General features: G+C 37.1%; 3 protein-coding genes and 1 long non-coding RNA gene across 7 annotated transcripts; 2 read left to right on the top strand and 2 right to left on the bottom strand.

Annotated features, from left to right (window-relative positions):
* Positions 1–472: 472 nt before the first annotated feature.
* LOC125207391 (sirohydrochlorin ferrochelatase, chloroplastic) lies at positions 473–2,183 on the top strand. Of its 3 annotated transcripts, none has more exons than XM_048106704.1 (6): positions 473–532; positions 668–885; positions 1,179–1,240; positions 1,381–1,491; positions 1,612–1,704; positions 1,947–2,183. In XM_048106704.1, exons 1-6 carry the CDS (start codon positions 498–500, stop codon positions 2,142–2,144), a joined length of 717 nt encoding a protein of 238 aa, XP_047962661.1. In that variant the 5' UTR covers positions 473–497; the 3' UTR covers positions 2,145–2,183. The 3 variants fall into 3 exon arrangements, with proteins under 3 accessions (XP_047962661.1, XP_047962662.1, XP_047962663.1); XM_048106705.1 differs by having other exon boundaries at positions 1,901–2,183; XM_048106706.1 differs by having other exon boundaries at positions 474–532; positions 809–885.
* Positions 2,184–3,121: 938 nt separating this feature from the next.
* On the bottom strand, positions 3,122–6,278 carry LOC125208209 (cysteine-rich receptor-like protein kinase 42). The gene is made up of 6 exons (XM_048107792.1): positions 5,408–6,278; positions 4,955–5,068; positions 4,505–4,855; positions 4,191–4,425; positions 3,960–4,104; positions 3,122–3,854 (listed from the first exon to the last, which is right to left on the bottom strand). Exons 1-6 carry the CDS (start codon positions 6,159–6,161, stop codon positions 3,474–3,476), a joined length of 1,980 nt encoding a protein of 659 aa, XP_047963749.1. The 5' UTR covers positions 6,162–6,278; the 3' UTR covers positions 3,122–3,473.
* A 3,923-nt stretch (positions 6,279–10,201) lies between these two features.
* LOC125208585 (polyribonucleotide nucleotidyltransferase 2, mitochondrial) lies at positions 10,202–17,189 on the bottom strand. Its single transcript, XM_048108231.1, has 17 exons — positions 16,766–17,189; positions 16,511–16,666; positions 16,253–16,423; positions 15,563–15,688; positions 15,333–15,494; positions 15,092–15,211; positions 14,622–14,759; positions 14,331–14,493; positions 13,650–13,775; positions 13,436–13,566; positions 12,595–12,814; positions 12,382–12,465; positions 11,790–11,869; positions 11,488–11,631; positions 11,095–11,392; positions 10,871–10,998; positions 10,202–10,670 (listed from the first exon to the last, which is right to left on the bottom strand). Exons 1-17 carry the CDS (start codon positions 17,099–17,101, stop codon positions 10,569–10,571), a joined length of 2,685 nt encoding a protein of 894 aa, XP_047964188.1. The 5' UTR covers positions 17,102–17,189; the 3' UTR covers positions 10,202–10,568.
* Positions 17,190–20,646: 3,457 nt separating this feature from the next.
* Positions 20,647–23,933, top strand: LOC125204564. 2 transcript variants are annotated; one of them, XR_007173587.1, is made up of 5 exons: positions 20,647–20,752; positions 20,878–22,813; positions 23,000–23,098; positions 23,278–23,382; positions 23,707–23,933. It is a non-coding gene; the product is annotated as an uncharacterized LOC125204564 (long non-coding RNA). The 2 variants fall into 2 exon arrangements; XR_007173586.1 differs by having other exon boundaries at positions 20,878–22,888.
* Positions 23,934–24,268: the final 335 nt, after the last annotated feature.

Genomic DNA, 24,268 nt, shown 5'->3' with positions numbered 1-24,268 from the left:
CACTGTAGTGCTCATGGTTAACTCAAGGAGGAATGAAGGCTGCAACTATAGCATTGTTAGACACATTTGGGCTTTGATTGATAAAGAGTGGCATGTAGAGGTTAAACATGCCTATCGCGAAGCAAACCGGGTGGCAGACTTTATAGTTAACTGGGGTTTGAAGATGCACGAGATCTTTCGACTGCTAAACGATCCTCTAGGAGGCGTCGATCATCTACTTCAGTTAGATAAGATAGGTGAGCATGTCTCTCGATCTGTTGCTGCCTAAGCATTTGTATCTCTAGAGGAATAAAAAAAAAATAATAATAATAATAATAATTGTTCTAAAAAAAAGTGTTGAAATAAATAATTTAGAGGAATAAACAACACGGCCCAACTAGTAGATTTTCCATGGATCAGTTAAAGAAGCCCAATTGCCCATAGTGTTAAAAAGGGCCCATTATAGAAAAAGAGAAATGTAAAATAAAGAAAATGAAGAGAGATGGGAGCTAGCAAAAATGGCGGCATCATCTTCTCCACTCAATTTAAGCAGGTAAATCCGTTCTATCTGTATGATTTTCATTATAATTTGATTTAATTTATGTCCACTTCTTCAATTAAAAAAATATCTACTGTAAATATCGCAATTGATCTTCCGTCCCTTTTCATTTTATTTTCACGAATTAAGCCCAAAAACTAGGTTAGAATTGGGGAGAAGGCCTGATTGTTCGGTTCCCAATTTTGTGAAATTGCGTCGGAATCCATCAAAAACCAAATATTTACCGTCAAGGTTGTGTGTGGCATCCACCGCGAATGGCGGCGGATTCAGGAACCCAGTTGTTGAAGGTGATGGCATCATCATCGTCGACCACGGTTCGCGCCGAAAGGAATCCAATCTTATGCTGAGTAAGAAATTCTTTTGCTCTATTTTGTGATGTTGATTTTCTGTTTTCAGTGAATTTTGAACTGTTTGTTTATTTAGGATTTTGATGAATCATTGGAAAATCATTTTTGTTGAGATAGTTCACATTTGTGAATCAGTAAAATTTACATCTGCATCTGCTATCTATATAATTCTTCAAATTAACAAATTTTACCCAAATTTATTGCTTGACATTTCTGTTGACTAGCTTGATATAGTGTAGAACATTGTTTCATTGACAGTTGATGCCTTTTTTGTTTTTGATTTTTTCGTTCAGATGAATTCGTGATTATGTTTAGAGATAATACGAAATATCCGATCGTGGAGCCTGCTCATATGGTATTGATCACATCAATGGATCTTGATTCCCTCTTTAGAATTTATCGTTTATTGTAAATGATAATTAAACTTCTGTTTTAATGGCAAAGAGTGTCTATAACTGTTTGTTGATTCCTCCTAGATTCTTCTGTTGTAATTAGGAACTGGCTGAGCCATCTATCAAGGATGCTTTTGATTCGTGTGTTCAACAAGGGGCGAGGCGTGTTATAGTCAGCCCGTTTTTCTTGTTTCCTGGAAGACATTGGCACCAGGTAGTGGTTAAGAGAACTTGAAACGTATAATGAAGTCGGCATCTTTCGTACTTTTGACACCTGAATTGATAGATTTTGGATATGTAACACAAGCCAAGTTTTTCTGTTGCTATTTTATAGGATATTCCTTCTCTCACGGCCGAAGCTGCAAAGGACCATCCAGAGGTTTCCTATGTCATCACTGCACCTCTTGGTCTGCACGAACTGCTCGTGGTATGAGACTTTGGTTTATCTATCTCTTATGCATAATGCATTCTACATTTATATGCTAGTGCCCTTTTCTTGTAACATTTGGATTATATATACATATACCGTGACCTTGGTATTTATGTGGATTAGTAGTTACTTATGAGATGGTTTGCACGTTAGCTGAAACTAGACACGACCCACTAACAGTTAGTCGTCACAGGATGTGGTGAACGACAGAATCACCTACTGCTTGAACCATGTTGCAGGCGAGAAGGAGGAGTGCTCAGTGTGCGCTGGAACAGGAAAATGCCGGCTCTATAATTAGTGTAATAGTTCTACTCTATTATGATCTCATGCGAATTACAAATTTTGAGCTCAAAGATTTGACGAACCAATGTATCTTTACTTCGTTTTCTTCTTCACGTAAATTCCCATGTATTGCAGCACCCATTTGGTTGTACTGATGTTTAACTATCTTCTCATAAATACACACTTTTTCTTTATACCCTCTTACATCATTTTTTCTTATTCATTCATCTCGACTCTCTCTTTTGAGATTTACACATGCACCCGAGATAACTTGAACCTTTGAACCTATTGGCTGGAAGGGAAGTAAGCAAGCTATGCTTTATTATCACATTCGTCTCTACTTGTTTGTCCATGTTCGGATTGTCGACTGCAACAGTCTGTGCTTTGCTTCATCCAGCTCCAAATTCTAACCTAGTTTAAACTAAATTTAAAATTCAAAGAACAGAAGATCATGGTAATAGAGACGTTGTTTTCTTGTCGACAACAATTATTGGGGTAATGACCAAACTAAAGCCCTTCTGCCAACCGTAGTGACTCTTGGTTGGACCACAATGCAATGAGTGTTGTACAGTTGTGCCGCTTTTGGTTTTCTTCATTTCACATGTGTAATAATCGAGCTTCTATATACTATTTGCGAAACAATTTGAAATTTGTAATGACGATAAGTTTGTTAGGATTCGGCAATAGAATAAACTAATGTAATTGTTCGAAATTTATCTTCTTTCGATCTGTATTGGTATCAGACAAAAATCAATGTCTCTTTCTGTGATACGTTTGAGGGATAAGCTTAGCTGAGGAGGAGTGGTTATGCCATTAAATAGAGCAGCATTTGGCAATAGTTGCAGTTGAGAGTTGGAAAGAATATTAATAGAGACTATCTTTGGTCAATAAATGTCCTCTTGCTGGCTTAGATGGTGACGAAGATGTGATCGAGAGGTGTTGGCAAATGAAACAAACAAATGTGCCACGTCAATTTAAAGATAGAACTGAAACCATTATACAATTATAATGGACTCGAGTTTGCAAATGAAACAAACAAATGTGCCACGTCAATTTAAAGATAGAACTGAAACCATTATATAATTATGATGAATTGTTTTGCAATTCTCTTGATATTAGAGTGGGTCGTCGATTGCGATAAATAGAGTGAAATAATTGTCATTGATAGCACACTTATAGCAACCGCCCAAAATTTAGTTATAATTTGACAAGCAATCTCTAATCTGCATCTAAAACTCAACTCTACCTCCCAAGAAAATGACATTTCAACGGCTACCCTATTTTCAACTATATTCCTTTTTTGGTCTTTTTTTAAAACAAAAAAACAAAACAAAAACTCTACAAAATCTGCATGCATGTTTTCTACTATAAGCTTTGAACACTTTCACTTTCACTTTTCACCCAATTGTACAACACCTGGCCTTGTCTAAGTTCCCTTAGGCAAAATGAATCCAATTTTAATAATCATGCGAAAAAATCCTCTTCTATTTTAACCTGATCTCTTCACTTCTTGATTGCTGCCCTTCTGAGCTCTGAATGCTGAAGGACTCTGAGGAGGGATAAGACGTTTCCGGCCGCGTCATCGGGTTCGATGTCAAACTGTTGATGCTGTAGGATGATCTGGTAGTGCTGCCGGAAAGGGCACTAATGTTCAAGAATGGTGGTTGTTTCGGTTCTGGGACTTCACAGTTTTCATCCGTCAGCATTCTGACAACGTCCACCATAGATGGTCGTTGAGCCACGGATGCCTGGGCGCAGAGGAGCCCGATTTTCAAGACTTTCGAAGCTTCTGTTGGCGGGAAGTCGCCCTTCAGAGAAGGGTCGACTGATTCTGCCAGTCTATCCGTCTTGAAGAGCTTCCACACCTAGAGCCGGGGGCGGGGAAGGAGAAAGTAAACCAAAAGGAACAAAATGAGATGACTTTATGACGATGATCACGACATGATATGGAGTAGTGTAAGGGGCATTACTGTTTGTAGAAGAGATCCGGAGTCCTCAACGAAGACGTTGTTCTTCCTTCCACACACGATTTCAAGAACCAGAACGCCAAAGCTATAAACGTCGGCCTTCTCTGTGAGCTGCCCTTTGACTATGTATTCGGGCGCCATGTATCCTCTGCAATTCAACAAATTGTAATTAGGTTGCTTTTGAACTGATCCGAATGGAATCTATTTCAGAATGAAAAATCTATTAGTCCTCACAATGTGCCTGCAATTCCTGTGCTGAGATGAGTTTTATCGGCTGCGAAATTCCGAGCAAGACCAAAATCAGCTATCTTAGCATCAAGATTCTCATCAAGAAGAACATTGCTGCCCTTGATGTCTCTGTGGATGATCCTGAACTCGGTACCTCCATGAAGGAAGGCGATCCCCTCAGCCGTTCCAACCACAATGTTGTACCGCTCCTTCCAGTTCAAGATCTTCGTCCGATTCTTATCTGCAGGGAGATGATAAATTCAAAAATCCAAACAAAATCACCAAAGACAACAGAAGAAAAACTAGTACAACAAACACACCAAAGAGGCAGACTTCAAGGCTCTGGTTAGGCACATATTCATAAACCAGAAGGCTTTCAGGGCCTTCAATGCTGCAGCCAAGAAGCTTCACGAGATTCTTGTGCTCGATCCCACTGATGAGGTTCACCTCGTTGAAGAACTCATCGACCCACTGCCTCGTGCTGAAGAAGAGCCGCTTCACAGCCACAGTGTTCCCATTTGGGAGGGTCCCTCTGTACACAGAGCCTGCCCCTCCCTGCCCGAGTTTCCGCAACGGATCAAAATAGTTGGTCGCCTTCTCTAGGGTCTCATATTTGAAGTTCAAATTCGACTTGTTGTAGGAAAACGAAATCTTGCCAAGATTATAGCGCTCTGCATTTAGCAAAAATAAAACATCATAAAGATGAAAAATTCTCTCTTCCATTCAAAACGACGAGTCTTCTAACTAGCTTCTACAACGCGTTACAATACCTTGCTTTCGTCTCTTCCATCTCCGATAGGCTGCGTGACCACCAAAGAGGCAAAGCATACAGAAAGCAACCACAGAGAAAGCAATGGCCACAATCACCCCTCTTCTAGAAACACCTGAAATACTCAGAATCAAACAATGACTAAACTGTTTGAATACAATGGATCAAACATTTGCCACGACTGAATTAAAGAAATTTTTCTAAAAATAGTCACTCTACAACGCTACAAGTCAATAAATCAACCTTTTTTTTCGAAGCCGCCAAATATGAACAGGATTCATTCACCAGATAATCATGCTATTTAACTTAAAACAGTTGATCAAATTCTGCTAATTGCTAAAAAGTTAACGAACTTTGACTCGATTTTGTTTTTTCACATTTTATGCAGAGCACGATTTGAATTTTGAAATCTGAGAATTACTCGATTTTTCTCAATTAAGCTTAAAACAATTACCGGATTCATGATTTGATGCAGTCGATTGATTGTAGAATTTCTGCGTAGAATACCGCAAATAGCAACCAGCATTCAACGCGCGGCCTTCGCTGCGAGGCAAACACCGCCGAATTTCCGAATTCGCCTTTGCCAAACACGCCTTACACCCCTCCGCGCCGACGGTGTTCCAGCACTCCGCCAATCCGAACGCGCCTCCGATCCCCGCCGCCGCGAACCTCCCCTGCGCCGCGGCCGCGGCCGTGACGTTGTCGATCACCTCCGCGACGCTCCTCCTGAACTCCGCCTCCGGAAGCGTGGAATTCGGCGCCGTGGCGTTGCAATTGACGGCGTCGGAGCGGGGATCGACGCTCTCGTTGAAGAAGGCGTAGCCGCCGTAGCGGAGGAAGCATCCGTCGAGGAAGATCCGACCCCCGGCGGCGGGGAGGCAGCGCGGGAGGCGCGTCCGGCTGGCGGCGTAGCACTGGAGGCAGTCGTCGTGCGAGAGGTCGGCGTGGCACTGCGCCAGGGTGTATATCGAGGCGTTGGCGGAGTGGACGGCGGAGCTGCCCCAGTCGCTGGCCGTGACCTGCTGCGAGAGGAGCTCCATACCCCTCACGAAGAGCGGGATGTAGGCGGCGCTGGCGTTCGCCGGCGGCCGCTCGAGGCCGCAGAAGAATCCGGCCTCCGAAATTCGCGGGTCGGAGAGACAGAAGGGGAGAAAATCGGCGAGGAAGATGAGCGCAGTGATCCATGATGGGAAATGCATGTATTTCATCAGCAAAAGTCGTTGGATTTTTGCAGAATTGCGTTGGGATTTGCAGAAGTTGTAGAGAGAGAAAGTGTTTATTTTTTGATTTAGGAGTTTTATTGATGGGAGTGATGATTATGTTAGTCACAAAATTTTAAAGTTTGAGTTTTGCTGTGTGAATGTGATGAAAGCATTTATTTGAATAAATAAATGGGTAGGCCATCGCGGCATAAATTTTTTTCAATTTTGCACCATCATTTTAATCTTCTTATATTATTTTATTTTTATTTCTTTTATAAATTTGTTGGAGATGAATCTAATAGGATTCCGGGGATCGACATACATCGGATCAGTGGCGGATCCAGGACTCATAAACGGAGGGGGCGAAATGTATATTAGTAGGATGGTTTAGGGCGAAAACGATAATTTTTTTCGATTTTCGGGGTGACGTCGGGGCAAACGGAGGGGGCGGACATGGTAAATTTACGTCCGAATAAGAAGAAATTAGTCGCACAGAGGGGGCGACCGCCCCCTTCTGCCCCCCAGATCCGCCACTGCATCGGATCAGTTTCCCGATCGAAGGGCAAAAACAAGGGAAATGTTCTTGTGGCGGGCACAAAGAAGTATTCGTTAGAGAAGACGAATGTGCTTGCGAGGGTCTTTGTCGATGTTTTCTATGTCATGATTGAATGGAATGTTTTTTTTATAAAATGCTAAAAATAATTGAAAAATCAATAAATACCGGTTAATTATTTAACTTACTAATAGTAGGTTTGAATTATCCATTTATTGATAGTAGAATACTGTGTATATCTCAATTTATGGAGTTTGAATTTCTTTATGGATAGTGTAATTTACAAATATTTGGATAAATACTGATAATTAACTGAGTTTTTTGAGTTTTTGTCATCGAAGACTCAAAATGGGCTCTTCTTGTTCCGTCCCAATCAACTAACTTCTTTGATATAAGTTCAAACAAGTTAAAATAGTTTAATCTCAACATGATCATCCACTAAATTATTTAATTTCCATATTGTGAAGAAGTAAAAAATATAGTCCACTAATCGATATTTAAAGATTTAATTGATTTTTTAAAAGTAACAAATTTTGTCACCATTGTTAAATTTTTTGGAAGTGGCATATATATAATTAGTCAAAGGTACATCATGAGTACCAAACTATCAATAACTTTGGAACCTACCATGCCAACCATCACTAGCTAATGAAATTGATTAAGAGAGAATAAATTAGACTTCTCTAGCTATCTATAATTTCTTCCTTTCAAATAATCTTTATTTGTTTTTTTATAAATGAATCGTTTGACATATGAATATGAACCAAAAACCATAGAGTTGTAATTCAATGACAACTAAATAAACTAAATACTAAAATACTGAAATGTATATAAATTGAGTTAATTAAGAGCCCGTTGCCAACACGTAAAATAAACCCATTTTCATATTATTTCTTTCCATCCATATATAGGAATTTTATATATAACATAGTATTAGTGTGTCTCCTCTTGAAATTTAGTAAATTTCTCAAAATCCAATTACTTATAGATGTCGTTTTATTCATCAAATACATGCACTAGCTTCTTCTCTTATATTTTTTTTATTACTAAACTATCATTTCATTCACTTTAACTACTAAACTATCAATTCATTCACTATTCACTAATTATAAGAAATTAAAGAGTTGGAACATTCTGAATCTATGATTATTGTGATCATTTTTGTATTAAATTCCAGTCAGAGTAAGAATATTGGTTCGTAGAAGCAAGTCATCTCTTCATTCGTCTCCTCTTTTAAGATATTTTTTTATCTAATAATATAGTAATTTGATTTTCTTTAAAATATTCTAAACGTTTGGTTCAATTAGAAGAATTGTTTACACTAAGCAAGTTTGCAGTTTAACTTGAAATGTATTGATAAATTTAAATGTTCTACTACTACTTAATTTGATAAATATGGGACTGATTTGTTTTATAGAGAAACATATACTATAAAATAATTTTAAAGCACACCCATGTTGGATTGAGATCTAGGCCTAATCAATTATTGATCTTTAAATGATGATTTGAAATTCGAAATTAAGCCTCTAGAACATCCACTCGATCAAATTTTATTTTAATAGACTGCATTTAATTAAAATAATGGTACACGCCCGGGAACCACTAATCCACTATAGTCAAATATAAGTAATCCAAAAAATTATTTTGCTGATTTTTTTAGACTATAGTCATATATGTGACAGTAAATATATGAACGTGTGGTAGAATATGTAAGATACTGCCAAATTTATGGTAACAATTTTCTTTTGTTCACAATTTTTATTCATCATTTCGTGTTGATTAGTCTAAGATTTATCTTCTTGTTTTACTAGTATTATTTTTCTTTGTATTAAAATATTGTTGTCATGAAGAATGAGATCAAATTCTACTGCTCACGCAATTAAAGCAGACTTCTAATGCTTACATCATGCTTAATAATCTAGAAAATTATTAGAAGCTACTAATTTACAACGAATAAATATTTTTTTCAATAATCGTCTTCGCGTGATGAATAAATGAATAGCCAGCAAAGTAGAAATTACATGAATATGAGAAGATTTAAATTTTAAATATCTCCATCGTAGTTGTATTTAATTATTTACTCCACATGTTTAATAGTTGTATGATAATCATTAAGACACGTGATTCGGAATATTATATACTCACGTATGCGATTATATATAATATATGGCTGTAAATCAATAAACCATTGACTGCATATTAAGGATTTTTGGTTTAAACACATGAAAAATAATTATAGCAATTTGGAGTTTCGAAGTTCAAAATATATTTGGCATAAAGAAGCCATCGGTATAAATCTATGAGCTATAGGCTTTCCTTTTTTCTTTTTTTTTTTGGTTATGAAGAAGATAGTAACTAAAGTCTAAAACTGATAGACAAAATTATAGAAGAAAGTCCAAAGAGTGGTGTCTACTTCTGTCTCTTTCACATTATCCACGCTAAGCTTGTGCAAGGATTAATATGATTATAAAAAGTGCAAAAATAGACGAGAAAATTGCTTTAGAGCATCTCCAATGGCGCCCTTCCCGTCGGACGCTGAAGAGGCTTCCGAGAAAGGCGTGCGGGACGTCCACCATTGGGGTGGCGAGGGCGGACGCGGACGTCCCTTAAGGACACGGGAGGGGCGCGGTCGTCGGCGGTAGGGCGTGCGTAAGGGCGACGGAACGTCCGGCGCGGACTTCCCAATTTTTACATTGACATTGACAGCTCGTAAATAGTTGAAAATTTTCCCATTCCTCAATATAAATATTAAATTAACAGTTGTAATTAGCTAATGAAACTGGATTTTCGGAGTGGGTTGGTAAACAGTGCAACTCAAATCAAAAGTAGAGAGTTTATTCAAAATAAGCGGCCACTTAAATTGAAATAATTTGAAAATTATCCAACTTCGGCAATAAAAATATAACTAGAACTAAAATTTATATACTTCTCAAGTCATAATTAAAGTGGACGACTTAATCTATAGTTGTCAACAAAAACTGATTACAGGTGAAGAATGTTTGACAGAAGATAAGAATCAAAGTAAATCACGTATGGTTTAAAAAAATCTAGAATCTTTGATTTTGCAAGAAATTGAAAGAAAAGTTCATGATTGATACATGTGGGTTACATTTATTTCTTTTGACATAGAATAATAAAGATCTAAAGTGGAATGTTATGTGAAGCTTTTAATAGACAGGAATTATGTCAATTCTCTATAAGTCCAGTTGTCTGCTACTTATTTTGTTTTATCTTTTTTTTTTCTTATTTCTATATATATTATGTTTTGGAGCACATTTTTTAATGATATGTGGAAATTTAGCATACTCATTTGTATCATAGAGGATCAAGATGTTTTTTCTTAATATAACAACCATAACTCTTAATATAACAACCATAACTCTTGAAAACCAACTATTTATCCATAGATTTCATGTTCATGAGATCCTAAGACTTAAGAGTGCACCAATAAACCCCCAACTTCCAAATTCTACCCAGAACTCTTCTACATCTCTAACAGTTTAAAATCCAATTTTTGTTATTATGTAATAAAAAAAAATGAGCTACTAAATGTACATGATCTAGAAACATGTCAAGAACAGTTTAATGCTACGACAAAGAAAACCGAAATTTACACTGCTTTTACACACAAAACTTACCTACCTACTCAAAAACCATTGCTCTATCTGTTACTCATCTGAAGTTTCGATCAAATTGCTGGTCATTTTCTTCTATTTGACTATTTCTCCTAAGAAATCTCCGGTAGTATCGTGCATTCAAGTTCATAAAATATAAATGCCCACGTTTCGATGACATTTCCAAGTATTGATTTATGTCAAAAACTTAAGTCAGTTGCCAAACCTTGTGTACTTGTGTGATCCCTACTCCTGCACCAGAGACATCACTGGGATTCCCTTGCCAGAGAAACTGGTACACTTTACTCGTAGCTTGTCACCGACTACAAACTTTTTTCCGGAACCAGTCTGCAAGATAGAGAGAACAAGTTTGTTGGAATTAGACGACTTCATGGGGAGGTCCTTTCGGATGAGTGAAAATCAGTAAGGGGTGTCTCACATTAGACTTCAACTATAACTACTAAGGGACCTGAAAATGGAAATATATTTGACAGAAGAAGCCTAAAAGTCCCAACTAAAGGACCAGAGGAGATAAGATTGATGCTTACCTCAAACCGGTACATCCCACGGATATCACTTCCGCAATCAAGGACTAGTCCATGAGCACGGATTTGCTGAACCTTGGCGGTCAGCTCTGTTCCAATTTTCAATTTCTTTGCATCTAGGGGAGCGTCAGCTGTAGATCACCAATATCTTAAGCAATAATTAAACATTTCCTATCATGTTATAATTAAGGTTACAGCATCCAACATGGGAAAAAAAATTCCATTACCTTTTGATGGCTGATTTAGAGCAGAATATTTGTCTGCCTCATCACACTCAGCAGCACTTCGAATCACAATCGATGCTAAGCTTTCCACAGCTTCTGCAGGCTGATTATCCTTATTTTCTTGCTCCGATTCAGGATTGCTTGAAGGCTTCCAAACTTTAGGTGTTTGTTGCCCAAGACTAGTGGATGTTTTAGGTAAAGTGGCCTTGAGAGATAAATTGATATTACCACGCACGTCTAGGCCGATGCACATCAAATTTAGCACTTGGCCAACTGATACCACATCAGACACTCTGGACACCTGACAGATATAAATATAATTCCTAAGATTAACAAAAAAAATTATTTAGAATAAGAGAGGCGCAAAACAACAAAAGGTGACAAAGATTCACAAACCGGATTGTGTGCTAATTCGGAAATGTGAAGGAGACCCTGTTGGCCTCCATTGAACTCTACAAAGGCACCATATTCCTTGATCGAAGTTACAATACCCTTATACACACCGCCCTTTTCAATTTCACGACCCACTATGAAATCAATCTGAAATCACAAGTTAAAATCACAACGGAATTAATGAATTTGGGTGACAATGAAACAACAATTTGTCTTCAGATGTAATGTTATATAGTACTCCTAGTTACCAGCAAGAAATAAAAGCACCTTCAAACCAAGTATATGCAAGCAGAGCAAACATTTACCTTTTCCATCACTTTATCGAGTACTGATTGGTTTTTAGCCACAACAGTAAGAGAACCATCATTCACAGATATCCTTCCACCTGCAGCATAAACATGGTCAATGACATACTATCCAGAGTCGAGGTTGAATGCAGAAACTTAGAAAAGATATCCATAAGATTTATTTGCTTCAAGACCATAAAATGCCAAGAAATAGGTGAACCCTTGTTGTTAGGAAATGATCAACTATATAGGGACGTCTATGAGACAACGATAGGATAACCTTCCCAATGCAATAAAGTCACCTAGTGTCTATTTTCTTCGATAAGAAGAATTAATTTACACTGTTTGTTGAAAGCATATTGATGGACAAACAATCACACAAAATCTAAGAAGAAAAGCCAATTTCTTAACTAAGTAAAAACATAAAAAGTACTTTGCGATCCCGGCCATGTGATGCTATATAAGCTTGTTTCAATCATCACAAAAAATTTTGAATGTTAGAGGCTGCTAAAGTCCGTAAACATCGCAATAAGCCGTAGTGATGGAAAAAAGCAACACATACACATGCTTATAGATGTCGTTGCATGTTAACTAGAAGAGCAACCCAAACCTGTTTCTTCTTCAATCTTTCTCTTTAATGCACCGAGAGGACCAATCAAGCGACGGATTGCTTCATTGCTGTACTTCAAGTTCACTGATATTGGAGAGAAGTGCAAATCATTGGCATCATATATAAAAAAGATAGACAAAGAAGCAAAAGAAAAGACCCTCATCTACAGCAACTTGTCTGATGAAAAAAATGAGATGCATCAGTTACACTTACATATCCGTGGAGAGTTTCTACCATCCTGAGTACGTGGAACATTTATCTCCTGTTCCATATGGTCAAGGATTTGAATGCGCCCTTTACGAGCAGGCTCTAAAGACTCACATATTATATCTAAAGGGATTCCTGCAGGTTTTATATCCAACTGAATAGCTGTAACTCCATTGCGGGTTCCAGCAATTTTGAAGTCCATATCTCCCAAATGATCCTCCAAACCCTATAGTCATAATATAGAAAGAAGCACATAAACAACCTCATATCTACAATCAAAGGTTCACTCAGGAAAGTAAGCAAGCGCTACAATTCAACACGACATGTTAAATCGAAAAGAAAATAAAAAACATAATGGAGCCCAATTGGTTTAATACGAATATTTGAGGATTTGAAGTAATCCACATCAGATTGAATTTTCATTGTGTGATCCACTGTAGACATACATAAGTTAAAAGGTAGCATTCCAGTACATGCGGTTGTATTAACCAAATAGTTTGCTCTGGCTTATGCTCCTTCTCAATACATAAACTATGTTTCATCACTCTCTTAATCCTTTCTTGGTTCTGGTCCCTATACATTAAAATTTTCCTTGATAACTTCTCTTCATCAATAAAAAGGCTATCATTAAATCCAAGCACTTAAAACAGCAATATGACCTTTACGTGTCTGCCGGCACTGCCATGAGCGCAAACATAAACAAGTTTCATGGAATCATTTCAACTCTAGCCTAAATAAATTCCCTTAAAACGTGTAGCTCAGTGAATCAAATTTGAATACAACGTAAGTAAAAACTTTTTCCTCAGAAGAAGAAGCAACCATATAGTTCAACAGTGGTAAGCCTTACAAGAATATCAGTCAATATTCTGTAGTCCGTGATTTCACCAGTTTCAGGATCAGTTTCACTGATAAGTCCCACTGACAAACCTGCTACATGTTCCCTCAATGGAATGCCAGCATCCATTAAGGCCATACTACCTGCAAAAAATAATGTATGATGCTATTCTCAAGGGACTTAAATAGATAGATACCAAACAAGATATACAGTCTCGAAGGCCAACCTGCACAAACAGATGCCATTGACGTTGATCCATCAGAGGCCATGACTTCTGAATTAATACGAACAGTATATGGGCAGTCTTCTTCAGGAGGCATTACAGCAAGAAGTGCTTTCTCAGCAAGGGTACCTGCAAAATCAAGATTAATTACAATACAATGTGAGGGAAGTAGTGAGCCAGTGGAATTGATGTGATATGAAAAAAGGCAACAATTTTTACAAAGTCGAAGAGAGCGGTAACAAATTTGTTAGCATCTACAAATTCATTTTAACGAGATATGTATACATTTTTGCCAAGTATAGTAACTGAAAAATATAACAGTCAACTTTAACAAATGGGTACTTTTTGTGCACTTTCATAATAATAAAATTGTACCAAAATGTGAATCACAGAGGCAACAACCAAAATGGTGTACGAAAATAGAATTTCAACTACGTACATTGTGCATTGTGTAAGCACTAAAATTAATCCAACTATTAATAAGCTAAAAGAAAAAGATTGCACATACTGCTGGACGATTACCAAACCGCAAAAGCAGTCCTACACGTGCCAAGGACACTAATTAAAAAACACTGCTCGTTATTTAATATTTATCAAGGTACGATAAGTAGGAAGACTGAAGAAACAAATGTTACAACAAAACAAGTATGTAATCAAGATTAATTGGAAATGCCAGCAGCTCACCATGTCCAACTTCGCGTCTGTTCAGTCCAACTCGCTTACCAACTTCATTGGTGCAATATGGTGGAAAACTGTAGTGAAGCATAAATTTCTTCGTTGAAGGACCAACTAGAGAATCCAAAACTTGAGCTTCTCCAGGTGCACCAAGGGTCACAGTACAAAGAACCTATAACCAACAGATGAAATAAATGAGGCAACAGAGCACTTCAGAAGAAAGTATACATAACATCAAATGTCATGGAGTTTGTTATTTTCGATCACATCTTCTGGCACATAGGCAGTTCAGTTGCTTACCTGAGTATCTCCACGAGAAAATATAGACGAACCATGTAGCACGGGCAAGTGACCAGCTTCACAATACACAGGCCTGACTTCATCAAGGCGTCTTCCATCAACTCTAATTCCCTCGCCAATTATCCTTCTGCGAACAACCTGGCATGGCAAGAATTACTGTCAAACCCATAATGAAGTGATATTATATTGATTAGCAAGCGTTTGATGTAGTGCTGACCAAGAGAACAAGTTCCCATCTTTAACAGCACAAATCTTCTTTTCAAGCATTTGACATTCTTAGCAACCAATTTAAATATTTTTACCAGTGCAAAATAATTTTCAATTAAGCCAATAAATGCTTAATCAAGGGACCAAGAGTATCCCATTCCTTGATTCTTCCCTTCCCTCCAAGAAGAAAGGTAGTGAGAACATATCAGGGTCTTTATATAGAAACATGATTTTGTGCTAAAGATTGAGATTGATGCATATACCTTTTTCCGCACATTATCCACTGTTTTTGATAGAACTTTAAGACCTTCTTCATCACCTTCTGCCTCAAGTGTTTTTTTCACATCCCGTCCAATATTATCTAAGGCTTCACCCCTTTCAAACTGTACAGACATAAAGCACAATGCATCCAGATGAATAAATAAAGAATCACATAAAATACTGCAATGTGAGATAGTACAATTCTTAATGCAAATATCAGTATTTTCTGTATTTGAAATAAACCTTGCCATATGTAGGGTCCGTGAACACAGCTTCAATGGGACCTTCTGACAAACTCCTTATTTTTTCAAAAGTATTCTCAGATACCGTGTATAACTTATAATCCTTTTTCTGTTTACCAGCTTTGGCTGCCAACCTTAGTTGAGGCTCGAGATATTTGACTGCCTGAACAATCATAAGTATGCATCATACAATAAGTAGCAGGTCAATCAATAGAAGAAGTAAAAACTCACCTCAGGATGAGCAAATCTTAAAGCAGCTTCCAAGTCTCTTTCAGATATCTCACGTGATTGGAAATCTATCATTAATGTTTTGTCTTTTGTGCATGCATAAACCAAGTTAAGATCGCTTAGACAAAGCTGCAAAAACATCCATAAGATACAAATTAGATTGTAGCAATAGTACCAGAGTTATTAAAAGCAAACATTGTATTCCATACACTGACTTGAGACAAGCTACTAGCCTATAACCCTAAGAAAATTTGAAAAATGGACATAACGAGGTTGAGACGATAAAGAAAGAAACACAAGATCAGCCTTGTGAGAGTGACCAAGTTAATCAGTTCTTTTCTAGCCTGTGCAGATAACTGAAATCAACCAGAAAAGCCAACAATCAAGTGTATGAAATATGAATGCCATCACATCAACAGCCAAAACAAGTTACTCTATTTGCAACTTCCTAGTTATACTATAGTATATAAGTATATAACTTGCTTAATATTGGATAACATTAATTTGCTAGTACGAGATTTATGAGGAGTAATTCAATTAATAGGAAGGTTAAATAAGCTCTAAAGGGAGAAAAAATCGGCACAACTCAATATCCTAAGAAACATTACCTAGCTAAGATATTTGTACTATACTAAAATTGACATATACTATTAAACAATTAAACAAGTCAACACAAGAAGACATTTCAAACACCTCATCCATGCTGGGATTGACAATCAATTGACCGCCAATCCTCCCTATGCGAATCACTCCAATAGGACCACCCCAAGGAACATCTGATAACATCAGAGCAGCAGATGCCGCATTAGCTGCCATTACATCCGGATCGTGCTTCCCATCGGATGAGAGGACACTCGCCATAACCTTCAGAACAAGAATGTGAGTCGCGAAAAAGGAGCAGAGCAGGTCTAACACACAAGCTGAACATATACTCTGACAATGCTACTTTACCTGAACTTCATGGTAAAATCCAGGAGGAAAAAGAGGCCTTATAGGTCGATCAATGAGGCGGCCGCATAAGAGCTCGCGCTCTTTCGGAGCCCCCTCCCTCCTCATGAATGTGTTCGGAATCATACCCTGAGCAAAATGCTTCTCCTGATAATCGACCTGATCAAAAACACAAAATTCCAACAAGTTCATTACTTTAAAATGTGAATTAGCACTGAAAATGTTACCTAAATTCAAAACAAAAAAAGAAAAGCATACAGTGAGGGGTAAAAAATCGCGGCTGCCGTCGCTCTTAGCTGAAGCCACTGTGGACAACACTCTCGTCTCTTCCATGGACAAAACGACGGAACCGTTCGCGAATCGTGCTATTCTGCCGGTCTCCATCGTGATCTTCCGCTTTCCGATCTCGAATTCTTCAGTGAACGTCTCGAGAACCTTCTTTCCGGCAGCTAACGCGTCTGCGGCAGTGGTCGATTGCGCGGGTGAGGACGGAGGCGCGCGGGAGATGCGTCCGCCGCAGATAGTGCGGAATTTGATCCGCCGCCATGGTATGGTTGTGAGTAGAGGGTTTGCTTTGGTTGCCACCGGCGCCATTGGTGAACTGGCGGAGAGAGGTAGAGTGAGAAGTTGAGGGTTTAGGGTTTAAGCGGAATTCAGAAATGATTACTCCTAAATTCGGAGTGTTGGGGTTTTAGAAATGAGGTGCTATTCAATTGCTAAAAGAATTCATAAAAATACAATTTTTTATATGAGTGAAAAATACATTATTTCATGCTCAAGTCCATATTTATACCTTTGTGGTTCAGTTTTTAGCCCTTTGAATTGATGGTGCAGCTTATTTTAAGAAACCTTCAGAATTTGATTTCCTTAAATTTTACCTAAAAGAAAAGCAACATGTAGTACTCTTCTTCAGATTTGCTAATGCTACACTAGTCAAGCCTACTAGTCCATTGATGGAAGGCTGGCTGATATTCTTTTCTCAATGCAGGATTCGGTTCTCTTGCCCGTTTTGGTCAGTCGTTCTTTGGTAGTACTCTCCTTTTTTTTGGTTAACAACTAAATTGCTTTGTAGTTGTCCAGTGATGGAAAAACATTAGAATCAGAGGCTGCTCACGGGACTGTAACCGTCATTTTTTACGCAACAGTATTACCTCTATAGACGGAAGGATAAGAACATAGGTCAGTTTTTGCTATGCTTTTCTAATTTTGTTTGGGTGACCCCTCATTCTAAATCTTGTGAACTTTTACAAAAACCTTAAATTTTGGTTAAATAATCAAACATTTGGACATCTATATCAGAGCCAGACTAGATGCTAACGAAAAACTACTAGAAGAAGCGTGCATCGGGACTGTGGAATCTGGAAAGATGACTAAAGATCTTGCTCTCCTAATCCACAGGCCAAAGTAAATCGTGAATTCTCTGTTTTCTTCAATTATAATTATAATTTGGCTTACGCATACTCAAATGGAAAGATGACTAAAGATCTTGTTCGGATTCATTTACAAGCAGTATGTTACATAATTATAAATATAAATTTAAAAAGTTTGAAATTAAACCAACATAGAAAAAATTTGTAATTACTACACTCATATGTCTCTAAAATAAAGAAAAATATTATTCTTAACAACATACACAATTTAATATTAAAAAACACTATCAATATGAAATCGATATAATATATATATATATATATAGATATAGAGTTGTGATCAATGTCGAACCAATTTTAAAGACCGAACTAGAGACCAAATCTGGGCTATTAGATCTAGTTTTTTTGATGAGATGTGCTGCTGTGAAATTTTTTTCTTCTTCATTACTAGCCCATGTTACTTCATTATATAGGTTTATTACTTCATTCTGTACTTCAAATGCTTCTACACATACTTCATTCCAACAATTTATTACATTATTCAATGTGTTTATTAAACCATATTAGCGTCATGGCGTTGGTGATAGATATTGTAGAGAGAAAGACCGACAAGCATTAGATCTAGTTTTTTTGATGAGATGTGCTGCTGCGAAATTTTTTTCTTCTTCTTTACTAGCCCATGTTACTTCATTATATAGGTTTATTACTTCATTCTGTACTTCAAATGCTTCTACACATACTTCATTCCAACAATTTATTACATTATTCAATGTGTTTATTAAACCATATTAGCGTCATGGCGTTGGTGATAGATATTGTAGAGAGAAAGACCGGCACGCAACGGCGAAACCACATTTACGTACTGAAATGAAGTAAAAACCTACTGGAATGAAGTAAAAACTCAATAGAATGAAGTAAAAACCTACTGGAATGAAGTAATACATTCTGGAACGAAGTTAAATCTTCGTAACATGTTAGTATGACTTATTTACCTTCGGATGAATTAAAATAGGCTCGTGATGAAGGCGAAAATAATTTATAAATTTCTGTATTTTATCCATAAAAAACTAGGTCTAAAAGCCCTAATTTGGTAGGGTTCGGTGGTTCGGTCTTTAAGAGTGGATTTGTGGATAATAGGACTCTATAGATATATATATATATATATAACTAAAGAATTTTAGGAGGACATTGATATCACCATGAAAAGTTAAAATGATGAATTACAAAATAAATAAAAAAACACACATTGTAAATTGTAAAGAAAACTTGATATTAGAGCAATAAAACAATAGTTTATAAAATAAAGGAAAAACTTATCTTTAAATAAAACTTGACTTTAGAGCAATAAAACAATACAACAATAACAATAGCAAATAAAGAAAAGGAAATAATAAAATACAAACTACAAATAAACAACATAAAAGCGCCACGACTTATTTTACCTGTTTATTTGTGAGTAACAGTTGACTCTTCAACAAATTGATGAATTTTGCATGTGCGTGAAAATAATATGATATTTGATACTCCCCCGTCCTCGAAAACTTGATACGATTTGACCCGGTACGAGTTTTAAGAAATGTAATGGAAAGTGAGTTGAAAAGTTGGTGGGATGTGGGTCCTACTCTTAAAGTATCTAGTTTTATAATAAATGTGAGTAGGAATGAGTTAGTGGAATATGAGGTCCACTACCAAAAATGAAAAAAGTGAACTGTGTCAAGTATTCGGGGTCGGATCGAAATGACAAACTGTGTCAAGTATTCAGGGACGGAGGGAGTATTTTATGTTCATCTTCTTTGCTTCCTTTGTCATTTCGTTGAATTTGGGTGTTTTCTTTGCATGAAAACTATAGAAATGACGAAGTTGCAAAGCATTATGCAGTATATTATTGATAGTCAGCATTTGTGATTTCTTAATTTGTAAAAAAAGAACTATTATAGCTACGACGAAAAAAATTAAAAGAAAACTAATAAAAAATTAAACAAATTAATATTAACAAAAAAAATAAATAAATTATATATGAACTAATTTCACTTGAACATAGAATGATCCTCAAATTTCACCTTCTCTCACACAAATCTCTCCCCACGGCCTTTGACTCGTGTCTTCGGTTCGTCGCCTTTCACTCTCTCATAGGACTTTATATCCACTTCCTCCGTCTCTACTGACGGTTGCAGGAGAACTATCATCATCTGCTACTGGAGTTGAATGAAGTAATGAAATTTATCTAACGTTTACACTGAAAATATACAATGAAAGATCATGTATTTATAGACCAAAATTAAAATTACAATCTTAAAAGAGTGCCTACAAATGAGCGTGTGGAAATAGTCACTGGAACCGTCGGTGGATACCCTTGGTAATTACCGAAAAAAAAAACTAAATTTAAGCAATTTTGGCCCATTGTATTCCAAGTAACGCACGAATCTTATAATATAATTTGCATAAATTATGATTATTAAATGCAGTATTTAATTATGCTAACCAAATTTTATCGTTACTATTACTATCTTCATTTCTCCAATTATTGATAGCGTGTATAGATGGAGAACTATTTCAATAATACTATGAGATTTGCTTCGGTCTTTGTAAGATAACCGTTACAATATTACAAATATTTATTTTAATGGCAATTAATATTTTTCAGCATCTCTCTTCTATTTAAATTGCCCTAGATAGATTTGTTTATAGGAAAAAATACAATTTTTTAGATGAGGGAAAATACAATCTTTTTTTAAGTTATTTAACACATCATATTAGATGCAAATGGGGTTTTAAAGTTATAAAACCCACGATTCCCCCTCTCCAGCCGCCGCCGTTGGGGATATTGAATCGTGATGCCACTGTTACAGTTGAGAGTGCAAGAAGCTGCATATGAGTAAGTTTGCCTAGTATTTGCTTGTTTTGGAATATCTTCCTACGAGATTGAATATGTTAGATGATGTCTTGAGTTAGGTCATGATATTATAATTGTTCTCTAATTTATACTACCGTGGTTTGTAGTTGCAATAGTAGCACTTGAATTGGTTGAGGTTATTAGAAATGGGCTAAAGATTCATCGGTATCGAGTCCATCTTCGGATTCTCTATTCCTTTTTCATTCAGCAGGTGAAACCATCATAGGCGTAAGACCACTCATTCAACATTTTTCAATCGGGAATGCTTTATGTCGTAGTGTTAACAAGCGTATACACTCCACACTTTTCAATCCCAACCCGTATATGTTCAGCAAATACTCATTTGCTTTTAGAGGCGGAACGTCTCTTATCCACTCCATATCCTTGCTCCCGAAGTTATCAACTAACTCCGTAAGACAATCCTTTATCCTTTCAGCCAAATTGTTGTTCTGTCCTCTTATCTGAATGGCCTTAGATATCTCACCAACTCCGGCCCTCCTAACTGAATCCTAGTCAACAGCGTCTGATGCCTTAAACATCTTCTTCTCGTTCTGATTTTGGAGTGGTAATCTTTCATATCATTCAGAAGTGCAGGGTTGTGTTTTTTCTTGGTTCACATCCTCAAAGTTTTATCTTCTTTAACCTGTTTAACTCGTTTCCCCTCATGCACAATACTGTTTGAATTTCTCGAAAATATAGCAGCTAGCAACATGAAGGCCGGACTTGAAATTGCATCATTCACGTTATGTGCAAGTTATGCTCCAACTATAGAGTCCATAACCGAACCTTTCCTCTTAGAAAATTTTCTTTCACCTTGGATATGATTTATGCTTGACTGTCCAATAATGATAGTACTTTTCATCACGCTCTCCACTGCATTCGAAGTACTATCATTATTGGATAGCCAGATTGAGTTGTTTATGTCACACATGAATTACATCCAAGGTGAAAAAAAAATTTCTGAGTGGAAAGGTTCGGTCATGAACTCTATAGTTGGAGCATATCTTGCACAAAACGTGAATGATGCGATTTCAAGCCCGACCTTCATGTTGCTAGCTGCTATATTTTCGAGAAATTCAGGCAGTGTTTTGCATAAAGGGAATCATATGTTAAAGAAGATAAAACCTTGAGGATGTGAACCAAGAAAAAACAAAATCTTGCACTTCTGAATGATATGAAAGATTGTCACTCCAAATATCAGAACAAGAAGATGTCTGATGCATCAGACGCTGTTAACTGAGATTCGGTTAAGAGGGCCGGAGTTGGTGAGATATCTAAGGCCATTCAGATAAGAAGACAGAACAACAATTTGGCTGAATGGATAAAGGATTGCCTTACGCAGTTATAGTTGATAACATTGGATAAGAGACGCTGCACCTCTAAAAGCAAAGGAGTACTTGCTGAACATACACGGTCTGGTATTGAAAAAGTGTGGAGTGCATACGCTTGTTAACACTATGATATAAAGCATTCACGATTGACAGAAATGTTGGACGAGTGGTCTTACGCCAAGGATGGTTTCACCTACTGAATGAAAAAAGAATAGAGAATCTGGACTCGATATAGATGCATCTTTGGCCCATCTCTAATATGGTATCAGAGCGCGCTCAAGTCGATGATAGATTTTATCACGCCTATTAGAAGTAGAAGACACTCTGATGGGATCTTCACGGACCGAAAAAGATTGCAGTCCGTTCGATAATGATCGAGTTACATTGCTTCTTCGGCTTTTACCGAGGAATCCCTTAGATATGAGATTTCTCTATGAAAAATACGAATCGGAGTTTGAAGAAGGGGGAGGCAAGGAGCCCTTGACCTGCAATAGATAGAGGAGGATTTATTCAATCACATAGTTTGGGCTTTCTCTTGCCTACCCACGTGATGGAAGTTCGATGTATCATTCCAGCCCACAGGTGGGGGTGTTAAAGCTATAAATCTTGTTCCACATCGACACGGAGACGATCCTATCTCATCTATATAAGAGTGGATAACCCTGCCCCTTATAAAGCCTTTTTAGGGGTGAGTGACCCATTTCAAATAGAGGTTAGTAATTATGATTGGAGCTTCTTCAGATATGCTAATGCTACACTAGTCATGCCTTCTAGTCCATTGCTGAAGGTTGGCTGATATTCTTTTCTCGATGCAGGATTTGGTTCTCTTTGTTCTTCGGCTATAACTTGGTGTATTATATAAAACCTTTCTTTGGCTAACAATTGCATTGCTTTGCAGTTGTCCGGTGATGGAAAAACATTAGAAGCAGAGGCTGCTCACGGGACTGCACCAACAGTATTGCCTCTATATTTGCATGGACGCAAGGATTATAACATAGTTAAGTTTTTGCTATGTTTTTCTAATTTTGTTTGGATGACCCCTCTTTATGAATCTTGTGAACTTCACATCCCCTTCCCGTTCAGACAACCCGTGTCCCTGACCTTGTTGATCTGAATGGATTTTGTTTACAAAAATCTTAAATTTTGGTTAATCACACATTTGGACATCTCTATCAGAGCCAAGCTCGATGCTAATGAAAAACTGCCAGAAGAAGCGTGCATCGGGACTGTGGAATCTGGAAAGATGACTAAAGATCTTTCTCTTCAAATCCACAGGCCAAAGTAAGTCGTGTATTCTCTGTTTATACAATTATAATTTGGCTTACGCATACTCAAATGGATTCATAGCTCGGTTTCTGTTACAAAACACTTCCATAAAATTCCGAAGCACTTAAAGAACATCTTTATGCTCAACTGAAGCAGTTGTTATGGTCATTTGCTCAAAAACATGAACGTTTGACAATCAGACGATTTGGTGACTGATCTTCGTAAGTTTTACCTACTCGTTCTGACTACACGATATGGTCTCCCTCCTTGATTGATTCTCATTACTCTGAATGCAATTGCCATTTGCGAGCATATCTAAATCACGTGTTTCATATGAAGGGTTTCGAGGGCGTTTTACTTGAGCACCGAAGACTTTATCGACGCCATTGCACAAAATCTCGAGTCGAAGTGAAAATTCATATGCTGTAGTTTCGGTACATGTTATGTGAATGTGATATGCACCCTCTCAGTTTCAACTAAAATATCAATGGAATCAGTGTAATTAGCTTACAGTGAAAAACATGGCCCTGTATATATTGATTTACATACGTCTTTTCTTTTCTTTTGTAGGCATAATTTATTTCTCTTTTATCTAGAGATATGTGGTTCCTATTTAGCATTTGTGAAAAAAAAGGAATAACATAATTCAAAATGAAAAAATCAAACTGATTGGCAATGGGGTGTAAAACTGGGCAGCATTACTTTATTTCTTTCAAATTTACTTTTAAGAGTGAATAATAATTTTTTTCAAATATTCTAAATAATTTGGTTACAAGGATCAAAACGTTGAAAAGTTTCAGAACTTGACAATTTGTTCATGGATTCTACAGTCGAATACGTATGTGCATTCGTGGGCATGATGTCAAAATCTAATTCTTCTGCGGAAATATAATTCAATTCA

Source organism: Salvia hispanica, chromosome 2 (genome assembly GCF_023119035.1).
Source record: "Salvia hispanica cultivar TCC Black 2014 chromosome 2, UniMelb_Shisp_WGS_1.0, whole genome shotgun sequence".
Taxonomy (NCBI): domain Eukaryota; kingdom Viridiplantae; phylum Streptophyta; class Magnoliopsida; order Lamiales; family Lamiaceae; genus Salvia; species Salvia hispanica.
This window is presented reverse-complemented; position numbering and strand designations above follow the sequence as displayed.

Bases quoted from the DNA above. Each gene is read 5' to 3' on its own strand.
- LOC125207391 (XM_048106704.1), top strand. From the start codon at position 498: ATGGCGGCATCATCTTCTCCACTCAATTTAAGCAG. The intron at 886-1,178 runs GTAAGAAATTCT...TTTTTCGTTCAG, and splicing joins GGAATCCAATCTTATGCTGA to ATGAATTCGTGATTATGTTT. The intron at 1,241-1,380 runs GTATTGATCACA...TGTTGTAATTAG, and splicing joins TCGTGGAGCCTGCTCATATG to GAACTGGCTGAGCCATCTAT.
- LOC125208209 (XM_048107792.1), bottom strand. From the start codon at position 6,161: ATGAAATACATGCATTTCCCATCATGGATCACTGCGCTCATCTTCCTC. The intron at 4,856-4,954 runs GTATTGTAACGC...TGCTAAATGCAG, and splicing joins ATGGAAGAGACGAAAGCAAG to AGCGCTATAATCTTGGCAAG. The intron at 4,426-4,504 runs GTGTGTTTGTTG...ATCTCCCTGCAG, and splicing joins CCTTGAAGTCTGCCTCTTTG to ATAAGAATCGGACGAAGATC.
- LOC125208585 (XM_048108231.1), bottom strand. From the start codon at position 17,101: ATGGCGCCGGTGGCAACCAAAGCAAACCCTCTACTCACAACCATACCA. The intron at 13,567-13,649 runs GTTGGCCTTCGA...TATTTTTTGCAG, and splicing joins AATGGCATCTGTTTGTGCAG to GTAGTATGGCCTTAATGGAT. The intron at 10,999-11,094 runs GTAATGGAATTT...GGTGATCTACAG, and splicing joins TCTAAATCAGCCATCAAAAG to CTGACGCTCCCCTAGATGCA.